This window comes from Tachysurus fulvidraco, chromosome 4 (genome assembly GCF_022655615.1).
Source record: "Tachysurus fulvidraco isolate hzauxx_2018 chromosome 4, HZAU_PFXX_2.0, whole genome shotgun sequence".
In the NCBI taxonomy this organism is placed as follows: domain Eukaryota; kingdom Metazoa; phylum Chordata; class Actinopteri; order Siluriformes; family Bagridae; genus Tachysurus; species Tachysurus fulvidraco.
This window is the reverse complement of record NC_062521.1, coordinates 25,942,214-25,962,282: the sequence shown is the minus strand read 5'-3', so window position 1 is coordinate 25,962,282 and position 20,069 is coordinate 25,942,214. Positions and strand designations below refer to the sequence as shown.

Here is a 20,069-nt window from a genome sequence, read left to right as displayed (position 1 = left end):
CAGTGTGTGTTTCTGAATATTCAGAACCTCTTAAATTATGAAAATAAAATGTAATTGATTATTTAAATAACTTCATAAAAATAATTAAAACAATTACCAAAATAAAAATATTCAGCATGTTTATATTACGTACATTTGTGAGTCTGGCCTCGTTTGCCATGTCCATTTGAAACACTGCTCCATAAATGGAAAGAGTGTATTTTTATCTTGATGTGCCCAATAGGTTTCCATGGACAGTGTGTGGCAGTGTGTAATCTCAAACATGTAGCCCAGTTTTCATCATGCTTAACTCACACTGTGTGGCATCAGACCAAAATGATGCAAGGAGAATGTTTTGGTTTGTTTGTTTTGTTTTATTGCATGCTAGATTTTTTAAAATGTGCATATTTTCAGCACTGATGGATGAACAGTTGTCCTTCTTTGCTCTGGATGCTGGGGGCATGTATTGGCGTTCTAGATCATGTGTCATGTTATGGGATAAAGTCTTTTCTGTCCTGACAGCAATACAGGATTTCCATTTTTAGGCACTGCTCATATTTAAATCTCATCCCCAGTGACAGCAACCGCAAAGGATATATTTGGACTTTCTAGGAATAAAATTATATGAGAGGTATTTTGTTAAAGAGGGTAACAGGTTTGTTCGAGTTACTCTGATTCCTGAACCTGGTCAAACATGTGCTGATGCCATATGGTTGATAAATAATGTGTTTAATGATTCAAAATGTCTTTTAATGAGCTATGCTTAACAAGAAATACAGTGCATAAGAAAATGCATCTAATACTACAGATTCAAACCAGGATTATGGTTACATACAGTCTAATTTTTGCATTTAAGTGACACATAAGCTTCACCTTTTTTTTCAGATAAGGATGTAAAATTTGACGTATATGTCAGTAAGATCTTTGGCCATAATGAGTAACCAACACAGCCTCAGTGCATAATATATTGGCTGCAAGGATGATACAGTACACACCGTTCCAAAATCTGCCCTAGAGGTTCAATTGGGTTGAAATCCTGTCCTTGTAAAGAACATAATTCTTATCCTTCTTTAACCTTTTAAAGTGAATCATTGTGTCCTGTGGATTGGGGTGGAATAGTCACCCCGGAATAGATCATGCCGATTAGGATCAAAAGTTTTCATCATTTGTTAAAGTTGATCTGTCGGCATTACAGCAAAATAAATAAATGTCTTGCAATTTTATTATTCCTTTTGATTTCTCTTTACTTTTGGTATGTCAGTATTCCTCTATACCTCTTGTCCACCTGTGCCATCAGCTGCCGCTTGCTGAGCATAATTGAGAGAGGTGCAAGACTGACATGTCTCCACTTGTTGACCTCTCATGACACAGACATATGAAAAAAATTGCCTAGCTTTCTTAACTCCCAGCACAGTTAAACACCCTTAATGAATAATCAGAAAATGATCAAGTTTCTAATTAATACCAGGAAGAGAATAAGACCTTTTCAGCAGGATTATTGTCCTGTGGCTAATGGATGTATAATAAATGGAAAAAATGTTTTAACCAAGCATGTCCTAGCACATTGGATTCCATTCAAAAGAGGACACTATCACATAAACTATATTAATGGTTAATTACATGCCTTATAGCATTCATTTAGCTTTAGAAGCACATTAGTTAACATATGGCACATGACAGATCTAGGACCCTTAAATTTGGTTTCCGGTTGAAAAATAAGATACACAAAAATTGTTAATGTAATAAATCAAAGATACTTTATTTGTTTGTTTGTTTGTTTGTTTGTTTGTTTATACAAATAGCAAATAATACAAGAAATACAAATAATGTGGACTGGTGCAATAATTGGCCATTTATCAAAAGTACCAGCGTGTAATCAGAAGGGCATTGGAGTGTTTGGAAAATAATCAATAATCAGGTTGTGGGATGCTATTTTTCTCACTTGAGACAAACAAATGTACTCTTGCAAAAAGCAACATTATATCAAGAGTTAAGCAAAGTTCATTATGTTTTATGTGTAGTGGGTTATTACTGTAGAAGTAGCACATTAGAATATATTCATTAATATAAACCTTGCAGGTGAAACTACTGTCAGAGTTGAAAATTTCTAACCTTCTAACCAATTCGATTTTAATAAATTAGAGCATTTTTCAGTGATGTGATATAAACGTAAAGTATATTATATAAACATTAGAGAATATAAAAATTCTGATTATTACATTGAATAATGTTCTGCACAATCTGTTGCTATAATTCTAAATGACTGTTTTTAGTTTATAAATACACGACATTCTAACATGAAAGTAGTACTTTTGTATGCACATCACAAGCTTTTTTAATAGTTGCTGCTTCAAAGTTTATGAAAGTCCTTTAAATCCCTGTCTCTTTGGAAGGGCAGTGAGTGGGTGGGGGTGAATTCCATACTGAGGGGGGTTGTTGAAGTTGCTGCCTTAACTTAGTCATGGGAGAGGTTGCACCGAGGGTGGAGTCTTGCGCTGTCACTGTGTTTCTGCTTAAGTATTACCTGCCTTGCTTCAGCAGGAGGAGTTCACTTGTGCTGTGTGAATGAATAAGTGCAGAGGGAGAGGGAGAGGGAGACAGAAAGAAGAGGGACACTACTGGCAGAGCATAGTCCAAGTTTGACGTAATACAACGAAGGACATTTTTTGGACACCTCTTGCTGGAGATTGAAAGAGGTCTACTTTGGCAAATAACTTTCAAGACTGCAGTGCAACTAGCTCTGAACATGGCTGGTTGTCTGCAAAGGACAAGATTTTGTGGCCTCCTTGTATTATTTTCATTAGGTCTTTGCACAGTGCAAGCAGAACCTTTTGATTCTGCTTTCCATTACCGACACCGATCTGGACCTAATGCTGAAACCATCTTGGTGGCCAATAATGGGATTAGAGTTCCTTTTGGACGCTCTATTTATTTGGATCCTATCAATGACCTTGTCACTGAAGTGAAACCAGGAGATCGTTGTCACATCACAGTACTAGACAATGAACCACTGGCACAGAGACCTGGACTGCTGACGCCCAAGAAATTTCAATGTCAGTTTGAAGCTAATGAAGTGAAATACACTCATTTTGGTTCACGGAGCCCAAGCAAGGACCAGGTGAAGCTTCAGCTGAGGTACGATTCCCATACAGACACTGTGGTCATCCCTTTCATGTTAGAGGTAGAGGTTGTCTTCCAGCAGCTGGAGATTTTAACCCGTAACATGCCTCTGGTTGTGGAAAAGCTTAATGGTCTTAGCAACCCCATTGAGAAAAAGGGCCTGGAATTTGCTTTTGAAGACGGTGTCACAAAGTGCAAAGTGGCCACACTGGTTGGAACAGGTGGCCTTCCCAGGTATGGCATTCTTTCAGAAAACTCTGTTAATGGTCAGATGATTGACTGTGATGAATTTGTCAAAAAGGGTATAAGATACCAGCATACAGCCACCACTAAATCTCCCAACAGAGATTACATACCAATGCTAGTGGAAGTACAAGATAATGATGGTAATACTATACAACAAGAGCACTTTCAGATCATGGTCCGAATAAAAGAAGGTGCTGAAAACACACCACCCAAAGCCAGCTTTATAGCCATGATGATGATGGAGGTAGATCAGTTTGTAATGACAGCCTTAACATCTGATATGCTGGCAGCTGAGGATGTGGAATCAATTCCTGATGATTTAATCTTTAACATAACAACTCCCCTGGGCCCTCAGCAGGGATATATTATCAGTACAGATAATCAAAATTTGCCAATCACTTCATTTTATCAAAGAGATGTAAAAGATCTGAAAATTGCCTATAAGCCACCCTCTGAAGATTCAGACGTAGAGAGGATTTTTCAAATTGAATTTGAGATCATTGATACTGATGGAGCTGTGTCTGATACTTTTGCATTTATGATTGTTGTGAAACCAATGAACACATTGGCCCCAGTGGCAACCAAGAACACAGGCCAGTTGCTGTTTGAGGGTCAGTCAAGGCCTCTTTCTAGTTCTCAGAATCTTGAAATCAGTGATGAGGATAACCTTGAAGATGTGAAGATTACCGTGATTGATGGCTTGAAACATGGCGAGCTGACAGTCTTAGGAACTCAGAGGAAATTCTTTACACCAGCTGATCTAGATTCTGAAATTGTCATATACCAACATGATGGAAGTGATACTTACAGTGACAATATAATATTTAGAATGACAGATGGAAAAAATGAAGTGGAGTTTCTGTTTCCCATTACAATTGCTCCCACTGACGATGAGCCTCCCATTATTAATGCCAACACTGGTATTGTGTTGTTCAAGAACGAAATTATGCAAATTTCCCCATTTATTTTGAGTGCTACTGACATTGACTCAGAAGATTCAACTATAAAATTTCTTCTGGAGGAGCCATATTCAGCCATAGGAGAACTGCTTCTTAGACAAGTGGAGCCCCCTGCAGATGTTTCTGCTTGGAAGTTTAGTGAGACAGATGAAATGTTTGAACAAGTTGTGACAGAATGGTCCCAGCAGGACATTCTTGATGGCAAACTGTTTTACCGCCACAAAGGTCCACATAGCACTAGTACTGTCACTGATCAGTTTGTCTTTAGAGTTCAAGATGATAATGACCCCCCGAACCAATCAGGAGAACACACATTCACGATTAAAATCCATCCAATAGATGATATACCACCATCTCTTTACCCAGACACTGCTCTGCACATGACGGTTAAAGAATATGAGCTTACTTTTTTTAGAAAGAAGTTTCTACGCTATACAGATCTTGACTGTGATGACCGGGATCTCAAGTATAGCATAATTAAGCCTCCAATAGATACTGATGAAAACAACCCAGTGCCTCTTGGAGCCATTGTACTTACTGACAGTCCTGACACTGTCATTACTGAATTTACTCAAGCTCAGGTAAATCACCATAAAGTAGCATACAAACCTCCTGACCAGGAACTGGGTATCACTCCCAAAGTGGTTCAGTTCACCTTTATTGTGGAGGACACTGCTGGTAACTCAGTGGATGGTTTGTTTACAATATTTTTACAGCCAGTTGACAATAAGCCTCCTATAATCACAAATACTGGCTTTACTGTGCTGGAAAGGAGTACCTACATAATAACCAAAGATGAACTGAATGCATCGGATCAGGACACAGAAGATGAGAATATTATTTTTAAAATCATCCAAATTCCCAGATATGGGCAACTACAGTATTTAGGAATTGATATGTCTAATGGAGAGACATTCATTTTAGAAGATATTGAAAGTGGTCGCCTGGCCTATATCCATGGTGGTGAAGAATCTCTCACTGATGTCATCAAAATTGACATCAGTGATGGCTTTCATGCAGTGCCTATAGTGATTAAAATTAATATCAAGCCAGTTGATGATGAGAGCCCAACTATAATGCTACCAGCAGGTCTTTTAGGTGCTTCAATTGATGTCCTTGAGAATGGAGCTACAGAGATCACCAGCAATGTCATTCAGGGCCAGGATGAGGACACAGATGATCTAATGCTTACTTTTATAATGGAGGAGCCTCCAAGACTAGGAGAGATCATGGTGAATGGTGCTCCAGCTGAACGATTTACTCAGCAAGATATTATCAATGGTGTGGTTGTCTACGTCCACACAAGTGGCGAGATTGGACCCATTAAGGTGCACGATTCTTTCAACCTCACCATCTCTGACATGTCAGAGGAGTGGGTGGTAGGTGGTAACAAAGTTCAAGGAGTTCGTGTACATGTCACCATCCTTCCTGTTGACAGTATTGCCCCTGTTGTTAGTGTTGGGGCCCAGTTTGTAGTAGTGGAAGGAGAAAAGAATGTTATTACCTTAGAACACATTGGAGCTGAAGATGTTGACACAGATAATGACGATATCCTCTGTACCATCATTGTTCAGCCAGTGTCTGGCTATTTGGAGAACATTTCTCCAGCCCCTGGGTCAGAAAAATCAAGGGCAGGCACCGCCATTACTGCCTTTAGCATCAAAGATGTTAGCCTCAGCCACATCTACTATGTGCAGAGCATGCATAAAGGTGTAGAACCAGTGGAAGATAGGTTTACTTTCCGCTGCTCTGATGGCACTAACCTTTCAGAGAAGATCTTTTTCTCTATTGTCATCATCCCTGCCAATGATGAGAAACCTGAAATATTTATCCGTGAGTTTGTAGTCATGGAAGGCATGAGCTTAGTCATAGACACTCCAATTTTGAATGCTGCAGATGCTGATATCCCAGAGGATGAACTAGAGTTTGAGATTATCAAGAATCCCAAACATGGCAACATTGTCCAGCAGTTGAGTACCGGGAGTACCCCTGTAGTAAAATTCTCCTTGGAACAGATCAAAGAAGCATCTAATATTGTTTATGAACATGATGACTCTGAAACCAAAGAGGATAGTTTTGAAATCAGACTCACTGATGGGAAACACACTGTTGAAGAGAAAGTTCTGATCATGGTTATTCCTGTTGATGATGAGACCCCAAGAATGACTATTAATGATGGACTGGAAGTTGAAATTGGAGAAACAAAAGTGATTAGCAACAGAGTCCTCAAAGCAACAGATCTGGACTCTGAAGACAAAGAGCTTACTTACATTGTGCGCTATGGACCTAGCCAAGGCTACCTTCAGAGAATTAGTAAGCATGGAGATGTTATTGGCAACATCAGCATTGGAATGAATTTTACTCAAAATGAAATTGATAAGCAGCTCATTCAATATGTCCATACTGGTCAAGAGGGCATTCGTGATCTTCTAAAGTTTGATGTCACTGATGGTATCAACCCACTTATTGACCGCTACTTTTATATCAACATTGGCAGCATTGATATGGTCTTTCCTGATGTCATCAACAAAGGAGTGACCCTCAAAGAAGGAGGCAAGGTAACTCTTACAACAGACCTCCTCAGCACAACCGACATTAATAGTCCAGATGAATATCTTAGTTTTACCATCACACGTGCTCCTAGCAGGGGTCACCTAGAGAGCACTGACCATCCTGGGGTACCCATATCCACCTTCACACAATTGCAATTGGCTGGTAACAAAATCTATTACATACACACCTCTGATGATGAAGTGAAGATGGATAGCTTTGAGTTTGAGGTTACTGATGGTTACAATCCAGTATTCCGTACTTTCCGGGTGTCCATCACTGATGTGGATAACAAGAAACCAGTCCTGACTATTAACAAACTGATGGTGGAAGAAGGTGAAACAAAACTCGTCACACCTTTTGAGTTGACTGTGGAAGACCGTGACACTCCAGATCATCTACTGCGGTTTGTGGTTACTCAAGTGCCAGTGCATGGTCAACTACTATTCAATGGGACTCGGGTTATTGCAACTTTCACCAAACAAGACCTAAATGAGAACCTAATCAGTTATAAACATGATGGCACTGAAACCGATGATGACAGCTTCTCCTTCACTGTTACCGATGGAACTCACACAGACTTTTACGTTTTCCCTGATACAGTCTATGAGACACGTAAGCCTCAGATGATGACTATTCAGATTAATACAGTGGACAATGGTATGCCTCAAATTGTTGTCAACAAAGCTGCATCGACCCTCAGAGTTCTTCATACTGGGCAACTTGGATTTTTAATTACCAGCAAAGTTCTGAAGGCTGAAGACAGAGATAGCCCAAACAAAGTTTTGAAGTACTCTGTGTCTGAGGCTCCTCTGCATGGCTTTATCATCAATACTGCTTTGGGCAATGACAGCATCAAGACCTTTTCACAAGGTAAATTGTTTTAAGCCTTTTTCCTCAAATACATTGTTGTTAGTTTTAATTGATGAACCAAATGATACTACAAGATCTATGAAAATATGACTGTGAACTAGTTTAGTGTCACCACATTTACCTGAATTGTAAAAATATATTTCTCTTTGCTAGCTGATATTGATGACATGAAGATCTGCTATGTACTACTTGATGTGTCCAATGCCACAAGTGATATTTTCTACTTCACAGTGGAAGACAATGGTAAGAACATTTTGACTTTCCATTTAACAGCTTAACATTTCTCAGCTTATGCATGCTGAGAAGTTTAATGTGTATATTTAATCACACAGAAAGATATTTCTTTTTTGGTTTTATTTGAATTGCAGGCATTTTGATATTGTGGTCATTTCACTTACGTCATTTGGCAGACTATATATATATATATATATATATATATATATATATATATATATATATATATATATATATATATATATATATATATATATATATTGTATATACATACATACATACCCTTCTGAAGTATATTCTGCCTATGATTGTTTGTTATTATTAATTTTTTTTTCTGTATAGCTCACTATTATATTAAGTTACATTGTTTTAAAAAACGTACATGTACATCAATGAGAAAAAAAATTCACAGGTATGGGGCTTGGCTATTTTAATTTTGGCTGTAGATGGTGCATGAGCACAAGGTTTTGAAATACAATCCACACTGCAATGTTGGGCTATATTTATGTGTATTGAACATCACTAGAAGAATATGGTCATAGATCACGGTCTTCAGATTTATATATTTTTTAATATATTATATTATTAATTTTATATTATTTAAATATTCATGCAAGTTTGCTTTATAGTAGTTTCCCACTAATACAGTCTAATCTTGTCTAATCCTAATCCTAATTTTTTAATATTAAGATGGAGAGTAAATTCTTTGAAGCATATTACTATTACATTAAAAATCTGAATATCTCAAAATGATACATATTGATACATATATTTTATTGGGCTTTACCGTGGTAAAGTACAGTGGTAAGCTTGTCAACAGCAAACTGTCCAGCTACATCTGATGTGACAAAAATGAAAGTGTTACTGTTTGATAAAAGAAATAACTGATTTCTGCACCACATGGGAAACATGATAGGATGGGATGGTGACTATAAATAATAATGACAATGAAAGCAGCAATGTCTCAAAACCTTGCAGACAGTACTTCCTCATGAAATGGGACAAATGACTTAAAGGCTCCTTTTAAAGTGATTTTGTCGGTAACAAATTATAGAATGCTTGACTGACCATCGATCTTTGACCTGAAGATTGTTAAAACAAACATGAACTGATAATGGCAGGATTATAGGTCTGGAAGGTGTGGTCATACATTTTGAAGAACTGTGGGAAAACAGCTCTATTTGAGGGGCAATTACTTAGTATCAAAGATATTCACAGGACAGACAATCCTGTAAACAGGCTAAATGTTTATGTTGTTTGGATGTTTGGCTTTGTCGGTTTATTAAGAATGGAATAAAGTGTTCTATATTGAAAATGAAAACAAAGACCTTGTAGTAACTCTGACATCTGTTTGTCATGACATTTTGGGATTCCAGTCAGCTAATCAATTCCAATTGTAAAAATATGTATCTGTGTTTGGTTGCATTTACTCTGATACACTAAGGTGTGTGTGGTCACCTTCACTGGATATGAGTGTCTTGTACGGTCAGTTCCCCTACTCCCAACCCCCTACCATATGCATACCTGAAAGAAGGAAAAGAAAAGGGAAATCGTTATCTGATTAGACAGATGAGACATGTCTTGACAAGACTCCAGAGCTTTGTGGTCAGCAATGCACAGCACATGATCAAGTATTGAGACTATAAGAAAAGAAAAACAAAAAAAAATTCTTCAGAGTGGCTATTTACTTGCATTGATAATTAAAAACCTTAAAAATTAAAACTCTTGTCGATGGATCATTTTAACTGGTTGAAACTCAACCCATCTTTTATCCAAAAGGAATTCGCTAGTGATTAGAGTGGACCCGGTCTTGGCATTTAGTCTCTTTGGCAATCCATCAGCTGGAAAAAAATTCAATTTGGAGCCAGCATTGTTGAAAAAAGGGGCAGTTGTGTAGTGGTCAGAGATTCAGGGAGGGTGATCAAGGCATGTTACTATTTAGTGATGGAAAAGAAATAGTATTGGACATTTTTTTAAACAGGATTTTCATTTGAGTGTTGTCCAAAAAGTGGCTCATTTAGATTTAGGTGTATATGATATTAAATAAGTCGAAGGAGTGAGTCAAGAACTGATGCTAAATAGTGCAGGGAGTAAAGCCTGGAGGAACTGATCGATTGATTTAAGGAGCAGTTGGAAAGTTTATAGGTATCAGTAGTTCTTCCTGTATATAATTTCCCTTTCTTGTTTACACAAGCCCAAGGAAGTGGTCCAGGCTTATAAACCTCCCATCATAAACAAAAACAATTCCAGTGAAGTACTTCCTGTGTGTTAGCTTCCTTCCCTCTGCATTGTAAAATTGCACCTACAGTATTTGCACCGTCATACTTTATCTTTATTAACTAATTACATTTAGTACTTACACATTAATTATGATTTCCCGATGCATACAAAAGTGAAGTTTACGCTTGCTTAATATAGGTACATCAGGGTACAAATCAATTATACACAAATATGATATTTTATATTCATATTTATGTGTGTTTGATGTGTGTCAACAAAACTAATAGACTAATATAGAGAAAAATAAATTGTAGAATAATTCTATGCAATTAGAAATATATCTATGAAAGTCAGGGCACCAATTCCTGTTTATGGTTCACAGTTCCATTATGGATTTAAATAAACTGGACTTTTTTTTATATAAAAATGAGAACTAATCTGCAATAAATCATTTAGACATGTTTTCTAGAAGATAAAATAAAGTGTACAGGCAAACCTTTTAATTTTTATTATTTTATTAATTATATTGAACAAAAATAACAGTTAGAGAAGTTACAGAGTAAAACTGACATGGAGAGGGGGTAGAGGTCACATTCTCTTGACATAAACTGAAGATTTAAGTTTGGGAACCTCTGCTCTAGTTAATGGCAAGCTACCGAGCATGTCCATACATGGACCTTGAGTCTTGTGTGCTTAAGTTATATCCAAGATGAATAGATGCCTATGTACTAAAACTAAATTTATGTTATTATTGTGAAAAGAAAACCAAATATGTATGATGAAGTATATTCTGTCTAATTACTCTGCCCAGTCTCTGTTCTGCCATGTCAGAGCAAACAATGAATACTCTCTTTAAGTGAGAATTAACACAAATGCAGGTCACTTGATCACTTGTTATAAGAAATATCTAATTTCTTTCCTTAGACTTGTTTCTCCTACAGCCACTTAACATGGCCTAGGAAAAGAAGAAGCAGCAGACAGGTGTGTGTGTTTGTGTGTGTGTGTGTGTGCGCGTGTGTGTGTGTGTGTGTGTGCGTGTGTGTGTGCGTGTGTGTGTGCGTGTGTGTGTGCGTGTGTGTGTGTGTGTTTGTGTGAGTTGATCTGCTTCCTGATCTCTTTTCAAAGCCTTCTCTGCACCAACCCTGTAACCCAAGTCCAGTTCAAGATCCTCTGATAACCCCAGGGTTTACCTTTGACTTTGGTTATTATAGTTTGACAGGAAGTCGCTAATTAGCAGAAAGTTAACAAACTCCCACCGAAAATGAAACAGGAATAAGATCCACTTTAATGCAAGTTAAATAGGTTTAAATTGAATTACCAGTGATGTGTTTAGAGATTAGGGTGCAAAGTTGTCTGTTGTTGGTTGGTGCTGTATTGTTGTTATTCCTGTCAGAACTAACATGGAAAAATTGCTAGTTCAGTTACAGTTGCATTGTGCAGAGCTCCACAAATCAGTGCAGCTATACGGCACAAATGTGTTACAATATACAGCATAGACCAGGGGTCTCCAACACGTCGCTCCCACTTCTGAGTAACTTGCTAAAAGGGTTAATATATTCTGAATATGTACAAAATCGATCAAATTATACTCCTCTGCACATCAGTGTGCATCTAACAGTTTAATCCAGATGTTCATCAATTGATTTTACACACAGCTAGCACCAAGAACGAACATTGAAGCGTTATATAAACTTAACACTATAAACTCTTATTGCAGTAATTTGGATAAAGGAAAAAGAAGACATTCAACCTGGAAGCTGCTGGGGATTTGACAGTGTTAGTAATAAAGCTAAAAAGCTGCCAAACGGGTGCATGAATATATCCTGCTGCATGAAGATACAGGACGAGTGTGCTGCAGATATTTCTTATAAGTGCAGATGGTGTTTTGTAGTAAAGTACTGTTTAATATTTCTCATTGCAAATGCATCTGTATGCCATCAAATTATTATTAATCAAGGAAACTAAGAGTTGATGGGTGAGAAGATGGGTGTTGATTGTGAATGTTAAAACACAGGAATCTGGTTTGTTTGAGCAGATTGTACAGAAGAGGAGGTGAGAGAGCAGGACAGAATAAAGTAATAAAACACTGCTGCATTGCTCAGCAGGAAGTCAGAGAGCATCGTGGGTAATGCACTGTAGGAAACCAATAACCAAAGTGATGATACAGCTTGTTGACTTAAACTTGAATTACATCATAAAATAAATCTTTTAAACAGTTAAAGACAATTGATCTTGATGTGTAAAATATTTAGATTGAATTTTTCCCCTTAACTAATTACTTCTTAATTTATTTGATTATACAGTCACAATAAGTAGGAAATAATGTCATTTGCATCTTGAAGTGTGAAATAATAAACTCAGACCTACAGTAGCGGTTTCTTTTCCCGCTCCATGATCTGACCTGTCAATCATGTCAACAGCTGCTAAAGGATTTAAATGTTCTCTTTGGCCCATGACTGTTAAACTTCCTGCTCGGTCCTCCTTTCTCATGCATCAGTATACAGATTTATGGAGGGTTTTTTGAGTGCCCTTAAGGACATGATGTATGGCTTCGGAGTTATTTATACGCCCTTCTCTCTCTGTCATGAGGAATTTGCTTTTAGGTGCATCCATCTCTCTCTCTCTCTCTCTCTCTCTCTCTCTCTCTCTCTGTCATCCTGTCATAGTCACACTATATACTGCATTTTTTACCTTTCAGGCTCCTCAAGTGTCTTTTACCTGACCGCTTGATGTTATACAGTATATGCTCTTGTGATTCACTGTAAGGATGTTGATATCACTCTTTCAGGTCAGATTACTTAACTGTAGTGAAATGCATATTTTGGATGAACATTAAATGATCATCCAAGTTTTTTTATTAGTCATTCAAAAATGTGGATGAACATTAAATGATAATTTAAGTTTTTTTTATTAGTCATTCGAATCTACTTGAAATGCCCTAAAGCACAATCTGCAAAATAATCTATACTGATGGGCACAAAAAAATTGGTAAACAGAAAGTAAACTATATGAACCAGTTCTAATCCAACTAATATAACAGCCTAATATAGCATGCATTTATATTAAATCTGTAGAATCTTAACAGAGATTGACATGCTTTTTAATTTTAAGGAAAGTCCACATATCTTTTATTGTTCACTTTATCTTTACCGACAACTGTTTTGATCATGGTTTATGTTGCCCTGCATATACTGGTTTGAATTGGTTATGTGATGAATACCTAACATGGCCCTATGATGAGTATAAATGGAAAGAGAAAGCTAGGATAATTATAATTGGCCTCCTCCTCATTCTGAATAGATATACATAGCACCAAACTTACACACACACTCTTGCCTTTGCTTGCATCATGCAGCATGAGGCAAATGTTGACCTCCTAAATGTAGTATATTTCATACCTCTGCCACCATATAGACCGCAAAATATTGTTATCTCTCTCTAAGAGCAGAGACATGGTTAGGTCTACCATGTTAGTAGTTTATTTAGAAGTTTTTAAGTCATTCATAGTACAAAGAAAAAATATTTGGTTGTACTATACTATAATATTTTGGAATTGTTATATAGATAAATATAAAATATTTATTATAAATATTTTATGAAATATAAATATTTAAATATATACATAATATAATGGCATATATTTATAAAGTGACCTGAAATAAAAAAAATGCTATACAATTTAACCTAATAAATACATAAGTAGTAATAATAATCTTTTTTAATAAATTAATTTGTCTGTTTGCTGTTAGCTTATATATATATGCTAACAGCAAACAGACAAATTAATTTATTAAAAATGTATTATTACTACTTATGTATATATATATATATATATATATATATATATATATATATATATATATATATATATATATATATACAGAGAGAGAGAGAGAGAGAGAGAGAGAGAGAGAGAGAGAGAGAGAGAGAGAGAGATTTTTAATGATAACTCCCATCATGTACTCAATTTTAGGCATCCAGCAGGAAGCAATTTTAAGAATCTTGGCAAATCTCTTTTAGACGACAGTTAATATGACAGTGCTAAATTAGCACAGCTTGGGAGATGCTACCATCACAGCAAAGCACATGTAGTCAAATATCATCTAAGGCATTCAGTTTATAAACTGTTTCATGAACACATGGAATATTATGGAAATCTGACCTGGTGTAGTTGATGCCCGATTTAAATGCTAATTTAAAAATCTGAATAGTGGGTATAAAAGCTTTGCCAGTTTGACTTTTAAAGACCATTGTGTGCCTTGGAGAATGTGTGTGTTACTGAGCCATGCATTCTTTCTTCATGTTATTACACCCATAAATACCTCAGGAAGCCTGTAAGACTCCTGGAGGCATTCACTGAGACTCCCAGTGTTCTGGTGAGTTATTGACACCCTTTTAGAGAAGGTGATTTTATGGCTCTGTTCACCCACTAAAGCCATCATGTTTTATTTTCAGACTACATCAGGTGACATTTTGTTACGATTTATGATAAAACTTATTATTCATGAGATAGACAAATACCTAAAGCAGAAATGCTAAATATTCATTGGGACATTGTAGATCCTATACAAATCCCATTTTATTTCCCCTGTTAAGAAGGAGCAAGAACCCCATGGCAGTGGGTTTTGGCCCACCCAGACAGTCCTTGTTGACCTTGTTGTCTTTTTTGTTTGTTAAAATAAAGGCTGAGAAAAATAACAAGCAAGGGAGGGCAGATGAAAGTACAGCTGTCAGTCTCTGCATCCTGCAATCTGAAAACCAATTGGAGTCTGTGTAGTGTGAAGGCAAAAAAAAAAAAAAGGAAGAAAATGTGAGCATTGCCAAATGGAATGTTTGTGAGGTGGCCAGTCGGAAGAGTGCAGGGACCACCATTGGTCCAAGCCTAATAAACATTGATCAAACACCACCTGTCATTCATATTGGGCATAAAGCTGTTTCGTTGGTAACAAAAAGTTGCTTGTAACTCTGACAGCTGAGAACACACTGACAACGATGCCAACGTACCGAAAGTTAACGGCTTTTGAAAGCCGGTTAGATACAGGTATTACAGTATATAGAGCAGACTTTCAAGTAGAGCTTTATGATTATATACAGTATATAAATGCATAAACAATTAAATATTAGTGTTGACCAACATATAATATCACAAAGCTCTTCAAAGCTGTAATTAAAATGAATAAAAATAATAAACATATTTAGAGTTAAATTTTGCTGTGTAATGCACTACATGGTTCAGACTGTGAAATCTATTCATTCGTTTCATTTAAATAGTAATCTTTTTGTTTGTCGCTCTGTACTTTGAATGTGTGCATTCTCAGTCCACTGCTTATGATATGTAATGGAGGTGCTGATGACATAGACACTAGTGGTATTTTTGGAAGGTGTCACTCTGGGACTGTGGCATAAATCCGATACGAATGTTCCATTAAAACAAAAGAAAGTAAAGAATATGGCTTCGGCATAGCCTTACACAATATGCAGTCTATAGAACTGGCATCATCTAGTCTGATCATCTAATGTATTATAGTATACTAAGACTGCTTTATTTTATTCTGACTAACCGCACCTAGTCCTGTGGAGGTCAAGGTGACCCTGACTAGCATTTTAGCCAGTGTTTAAGTTAGATGATATAAAGAATAAGAAGTCTTTATTGTTATCATATACATTACAGCACAGTGGAATACCTTTTCTTCAAATATTCCAGCTTAGGAAGTCATGGTAAGAGTGAAGGGGCAGTTATGATATAGCACTTATGGAGCAGAGAGGGTTAAGGGCCTTGCTGAAGGGTCCAACAGGGCCGCTTGGCAGTGCTGGGCTTGACCTTTTGATCAACAACCCAGAGCCATGTCTAGAAATCAGCCCTGATTTTTTTATTTCTTCCATAAGAATGTGTGTGTGTGTAACATAAGAATTCACATTTGTCAACAGCAAATAATTTGCAGTGATTGCAAAAAAAAAAAAAAAGAACAACACACATACCTGCTAGCCTGTAACCGTTAAACTGTTACTATAACCTAAGTAAACTGGGAGTAAATAGTTCTAATCCACAGACTTCATTAACAATACCACAAATCTGTCAGTGGACTCCTGTGTGTGTTTTCATACTGTCAAACTTGTGAAGTGTGCTACTGCATTTTTGTCATCAGGCATGGTGTTAATATCCGCATTGGTTATTCAATCCTGTTTCTTCACACCTCATGGAACTCAACTGCTGAATGGTTAATTATAGACCAACTATTAACACCATTCGAAGAATCTACTTACTGTAGCTATTATTTCTTTTCCTTAAGCCTTTGACAAATTTCATAACTGCACTTTTTCCAATTTGTGTATCCTCTTTTATTGTATTTCAAACAACTCATCAAATTAAATACAAAGTATAGAGCATTATAATATCACAAATAAAGGGGGGCACAGTGGCTTAGTATTTAGCACGTTTGCCTCACACCTACAGGGTTGAGGTTTGATTCCCGCCTCCGCCTTGTGTGTGCGGAGATTGCATGTTCTCCCCGTGCCTCGGGGGTTTCCTCGGGTACTCCGGTTTCCTCCCCCGGTCCAAAGACATGCATGGTAGGTTGATTGGCATCTCTGGAAAATTGTCCATAGTGTGTGAGTGTGTGAGTGAATGAGAGTGTGTGTGTGTGTGTGCCCTGCGATGGGTTGGCACTCCATCCAGGGTGTATCCTGCCTTGATGCCCGATGACGCCTGAGATAGGCACAGGCTCCCCGTGACCCGAGAAGTTTGGATAAGCGGTGGAAAATGAGTGAGTGAGAGAATATCATACATAGGGGATGTGGTAACTTAGTGGTTAAGTTGTTGGATAGCCAATCGGAAAGGTTGTGAGTTTGATTCTCACATCCACCAGGCTGCTGCTGCTGCTGGGCCCCTGAGCAAGGCCCTTAACCCTCAATTGTATAAAGTGAGATAAAAAATGTTGGTGGCTCTGGATAAGGGTGTCTGATAAATGCTGGAAATGTAAAATAATGATCTCCCATCAACTTTTTTTTGTGCAAAGAAATATATTTTGATTATATTCTTGAAAACAATGTGGTATTATCCATGACCAGTGGAATGTCGCAGGGCTAACGAGGCCATGTGCCGGATACCACACGGTAAAAGAGCTTTTTGTTTGAGCGCTGTTCTGATGATAATCCTCTGGTACACAATCACTAAGCTCAATATCAACTCATTCTCACACTGGGCACACTGCCCACATTACAGTTTTATTTTTTTTTTTCTTCTGTAGAACAATCTGCTGTTTGTAAAGTGCCTTTACTATATGAACAGATATGAAAAAGTCTGATTTTGTCATACTCTGTGTGCTTGATCTGACTGGAAATGCACTGTTACTATTAGGATTGCAATTCACATTTAACAATGAAGTATTAGTCTAGCTTTTCTATAAGTAAAAATGATTGCAGGGCATTGTTGTATTTCAGTTTATTGCATGTTAATTAACAGCTGCAAGTCAAACACTAATTTATCCCCATACACATGCCACAAACCAGCTTTAGTGTTTTTTCATGTTACAGTGTGAAAGATGAAAATAAATCAATCAATTAGGCACTTAAATATGGAACAGAAAGCTCAAACTGCGTACAGGACTGGAATCCTGGGAGAAAAAGCTGTCATCTTACCTAAAAAAAAAAAAAAGTTAAAAAGAGGACAAAGAAAATCAGCGTTGAATAAAAATGTTAATTATTACTGTGTGCCCTATTCATTGTGTCAGGTGTAAATTAATATGTACTCATTTTATTATTCATTCATTAAAGCAACTGCTCTGGTTTAAGTCAGGTTTTTTTTGTTTTTATTTTTAGAAAATATCCAAAGTAGGTGAAAACAAATGCATACGTAAAATGGAATTGTAAAAACAATTACATTTTAAATTGTTCAACAGTTATAAAGTATTTTTTTCTTTCTGACTAGCAGCCACTAGTAAATATATAGTATTAGTCGACTAAACCCATAGCTCTTAAAGAGGTCCAGGCTGTACTGTATATCCAAGGGTCCCTGACACTGACACAGTGGAGTAGTGCTAAATATTATATTAATATTATATTATATTATAATATTATATACTACAACTATACTAATCGTATAACTATTATACATATTGAATAAAGTGCAAATGTTCAAGCAAATGTTATTGTTTAAATTTAACTGATTTCAACTGGTAAAACTTAATTGCTTTAAATCAGCCAGATGGAATGGAGTCATTTTTTAGAGGTGACTATCTACACAATTACTGAGCATGTTCCTGGATAAAGCTGTTATTCCATACTGAGAAGCTTCCTGATCCAGTGTGCAGTGGGAACTGGAATAATGACAGATGTGATTCTTTGTAATACAGTACATATTGCAGGATATTTACTTGAGGTATTATGGCAATGACATGCTGGTTTTCATCCATGGCGAATACTATTAGGATTTGTTTTGTCTGCAGAAGTCTTGTGGTCCTGTGTTATGATGGGCAAGTCAGCGAGTTTAACCCCATCCTATTTTTTTCTTCAACATCCACACTTCAATCTTTTTTCTTTAAAGTCACATAGCTGAACACAGAGCTCCGATGGCATAGGTGGACCAAATGCAGGTGGCTTGTCTGCACTGCATGTAAATGTTCCATTCATTGGATGACAGTAGACAAGGATCGTTTATTTGCCCAGCTGCCTTCGCACAGCTTTTTCAAATTTAGGAAAGCACACCAGCACATCCTTATACATCAAACTTGAACTCAGAGCAGGCCTCACATTGACCTGACTAGATCATCTACTCACGTACATGTCCCAGAAAGTTCAGAGCGTTTCTTTTGTTCCTAATTAAAAATGTAATAATAGGTCCTCTGATTTTCTTCCCTTCCACAATAAAAAAAACTCTCAAATAACCCAGACACAAGTCTGCTTTAAGATCCTAATGTGTTCTTGTGTAATTTATTTTAATTAAAATGTATTTAGTACAGTTTTTAAAGTCACTTAAATTTAAACTACTCACCATGTTTCAGTTTACCCCAGATTTTTTTCTCACAGTCATTGAGATAAAACTCCAGTCATTAAAGAATTATTTGGTTGACAGTTCAGCAGTCTTTAAAAGCATTATGTGATTGTTCTAGCAGTATCAATTTTTCTAAATACAATTTTGATTTGGCTTGCTGCTAAAATGCTTGTCTAAAAGTCACCAGTTATAAAATTCTCACATAGGCAACAATTCAACCGCTTCTGAGTTTTACATGAAAACTACTAATTCTGGAAAATAAGTAAACTTGTTTTAAATAACAAATTTCTTTTTATTTTATGTTATTTTATTTATACATTTGTTAAACATTTTAATACACAATGATATAAATATAAAATATTATTAAATTCAGGCTGTCCAAAGCTTTGGCTGTTAGTATAATATTAAAAACTAAAACAAAACATTTCTTTCATTTTTGCATGATACAGTATTTGTCAAATATCCCAAATCTAACTGTGTCTAACCAGGACTAAAAAAGGGACTATTAAAAAACTAAATAAACACTGTAAACGTGGTGACAGGTAACAAATGGTCCGGCATATATTTGTATTTTCATACAGGGATTGGCTTAAAACAGAAAATCAAAAGAAAATGCACAGCAATTAATCTGGTGTCTGGACTCATACAAGGGGTCAATATGAGTTTCTCAGAGCTCCTACTGCTATTGTTGAAACTGATGATCATGGTGGTAACTGAACCTCCTTCTTTTCTTTTGGTCCTGTGACCTTCACCCCAACCTGACTGTCTGGACCTGTAGATAAAGAGTACATTTACAAACTCATTTTATGTACTCATTTAAGTCTCAAAAGCAGGCTTATCGTTTAACAAAGATGGCTGATAGAGGTGGAAGAGTGATGGTGCCGCAAATCAAAGTTATC

General features: G+C 36.6%; 1 protein-coding gene across 1 annotated transcript in view; it reads left to right on the top strand.

The window, feature by feature from the left end:
* The first annotated feature begins 2,511 nt into the window (after positions 1–2,511).
* The window catches only part of frem3 (Fras1 related extracellular matrix 3), a 36,243-nt gene continuing 18,685 nt past the window's right edge, over positions 2,512–20,069 (top strand). The window contains exons 1-2 of the mRNA XM_047811908.1: positions 2,512–7,727; positions 7,881–7,970. Of these exons, the coding sequence (XP_047667864.1) occupies positions 2,726–7,727; positions 7,881–7,970 (5,092 nt within the window). The 5' untranslated portion in view covers positions 2,512–2,725. The remainder of the gene's footprint in view (positions 7,728–7,880; positions 7,971–20,069) is intronic.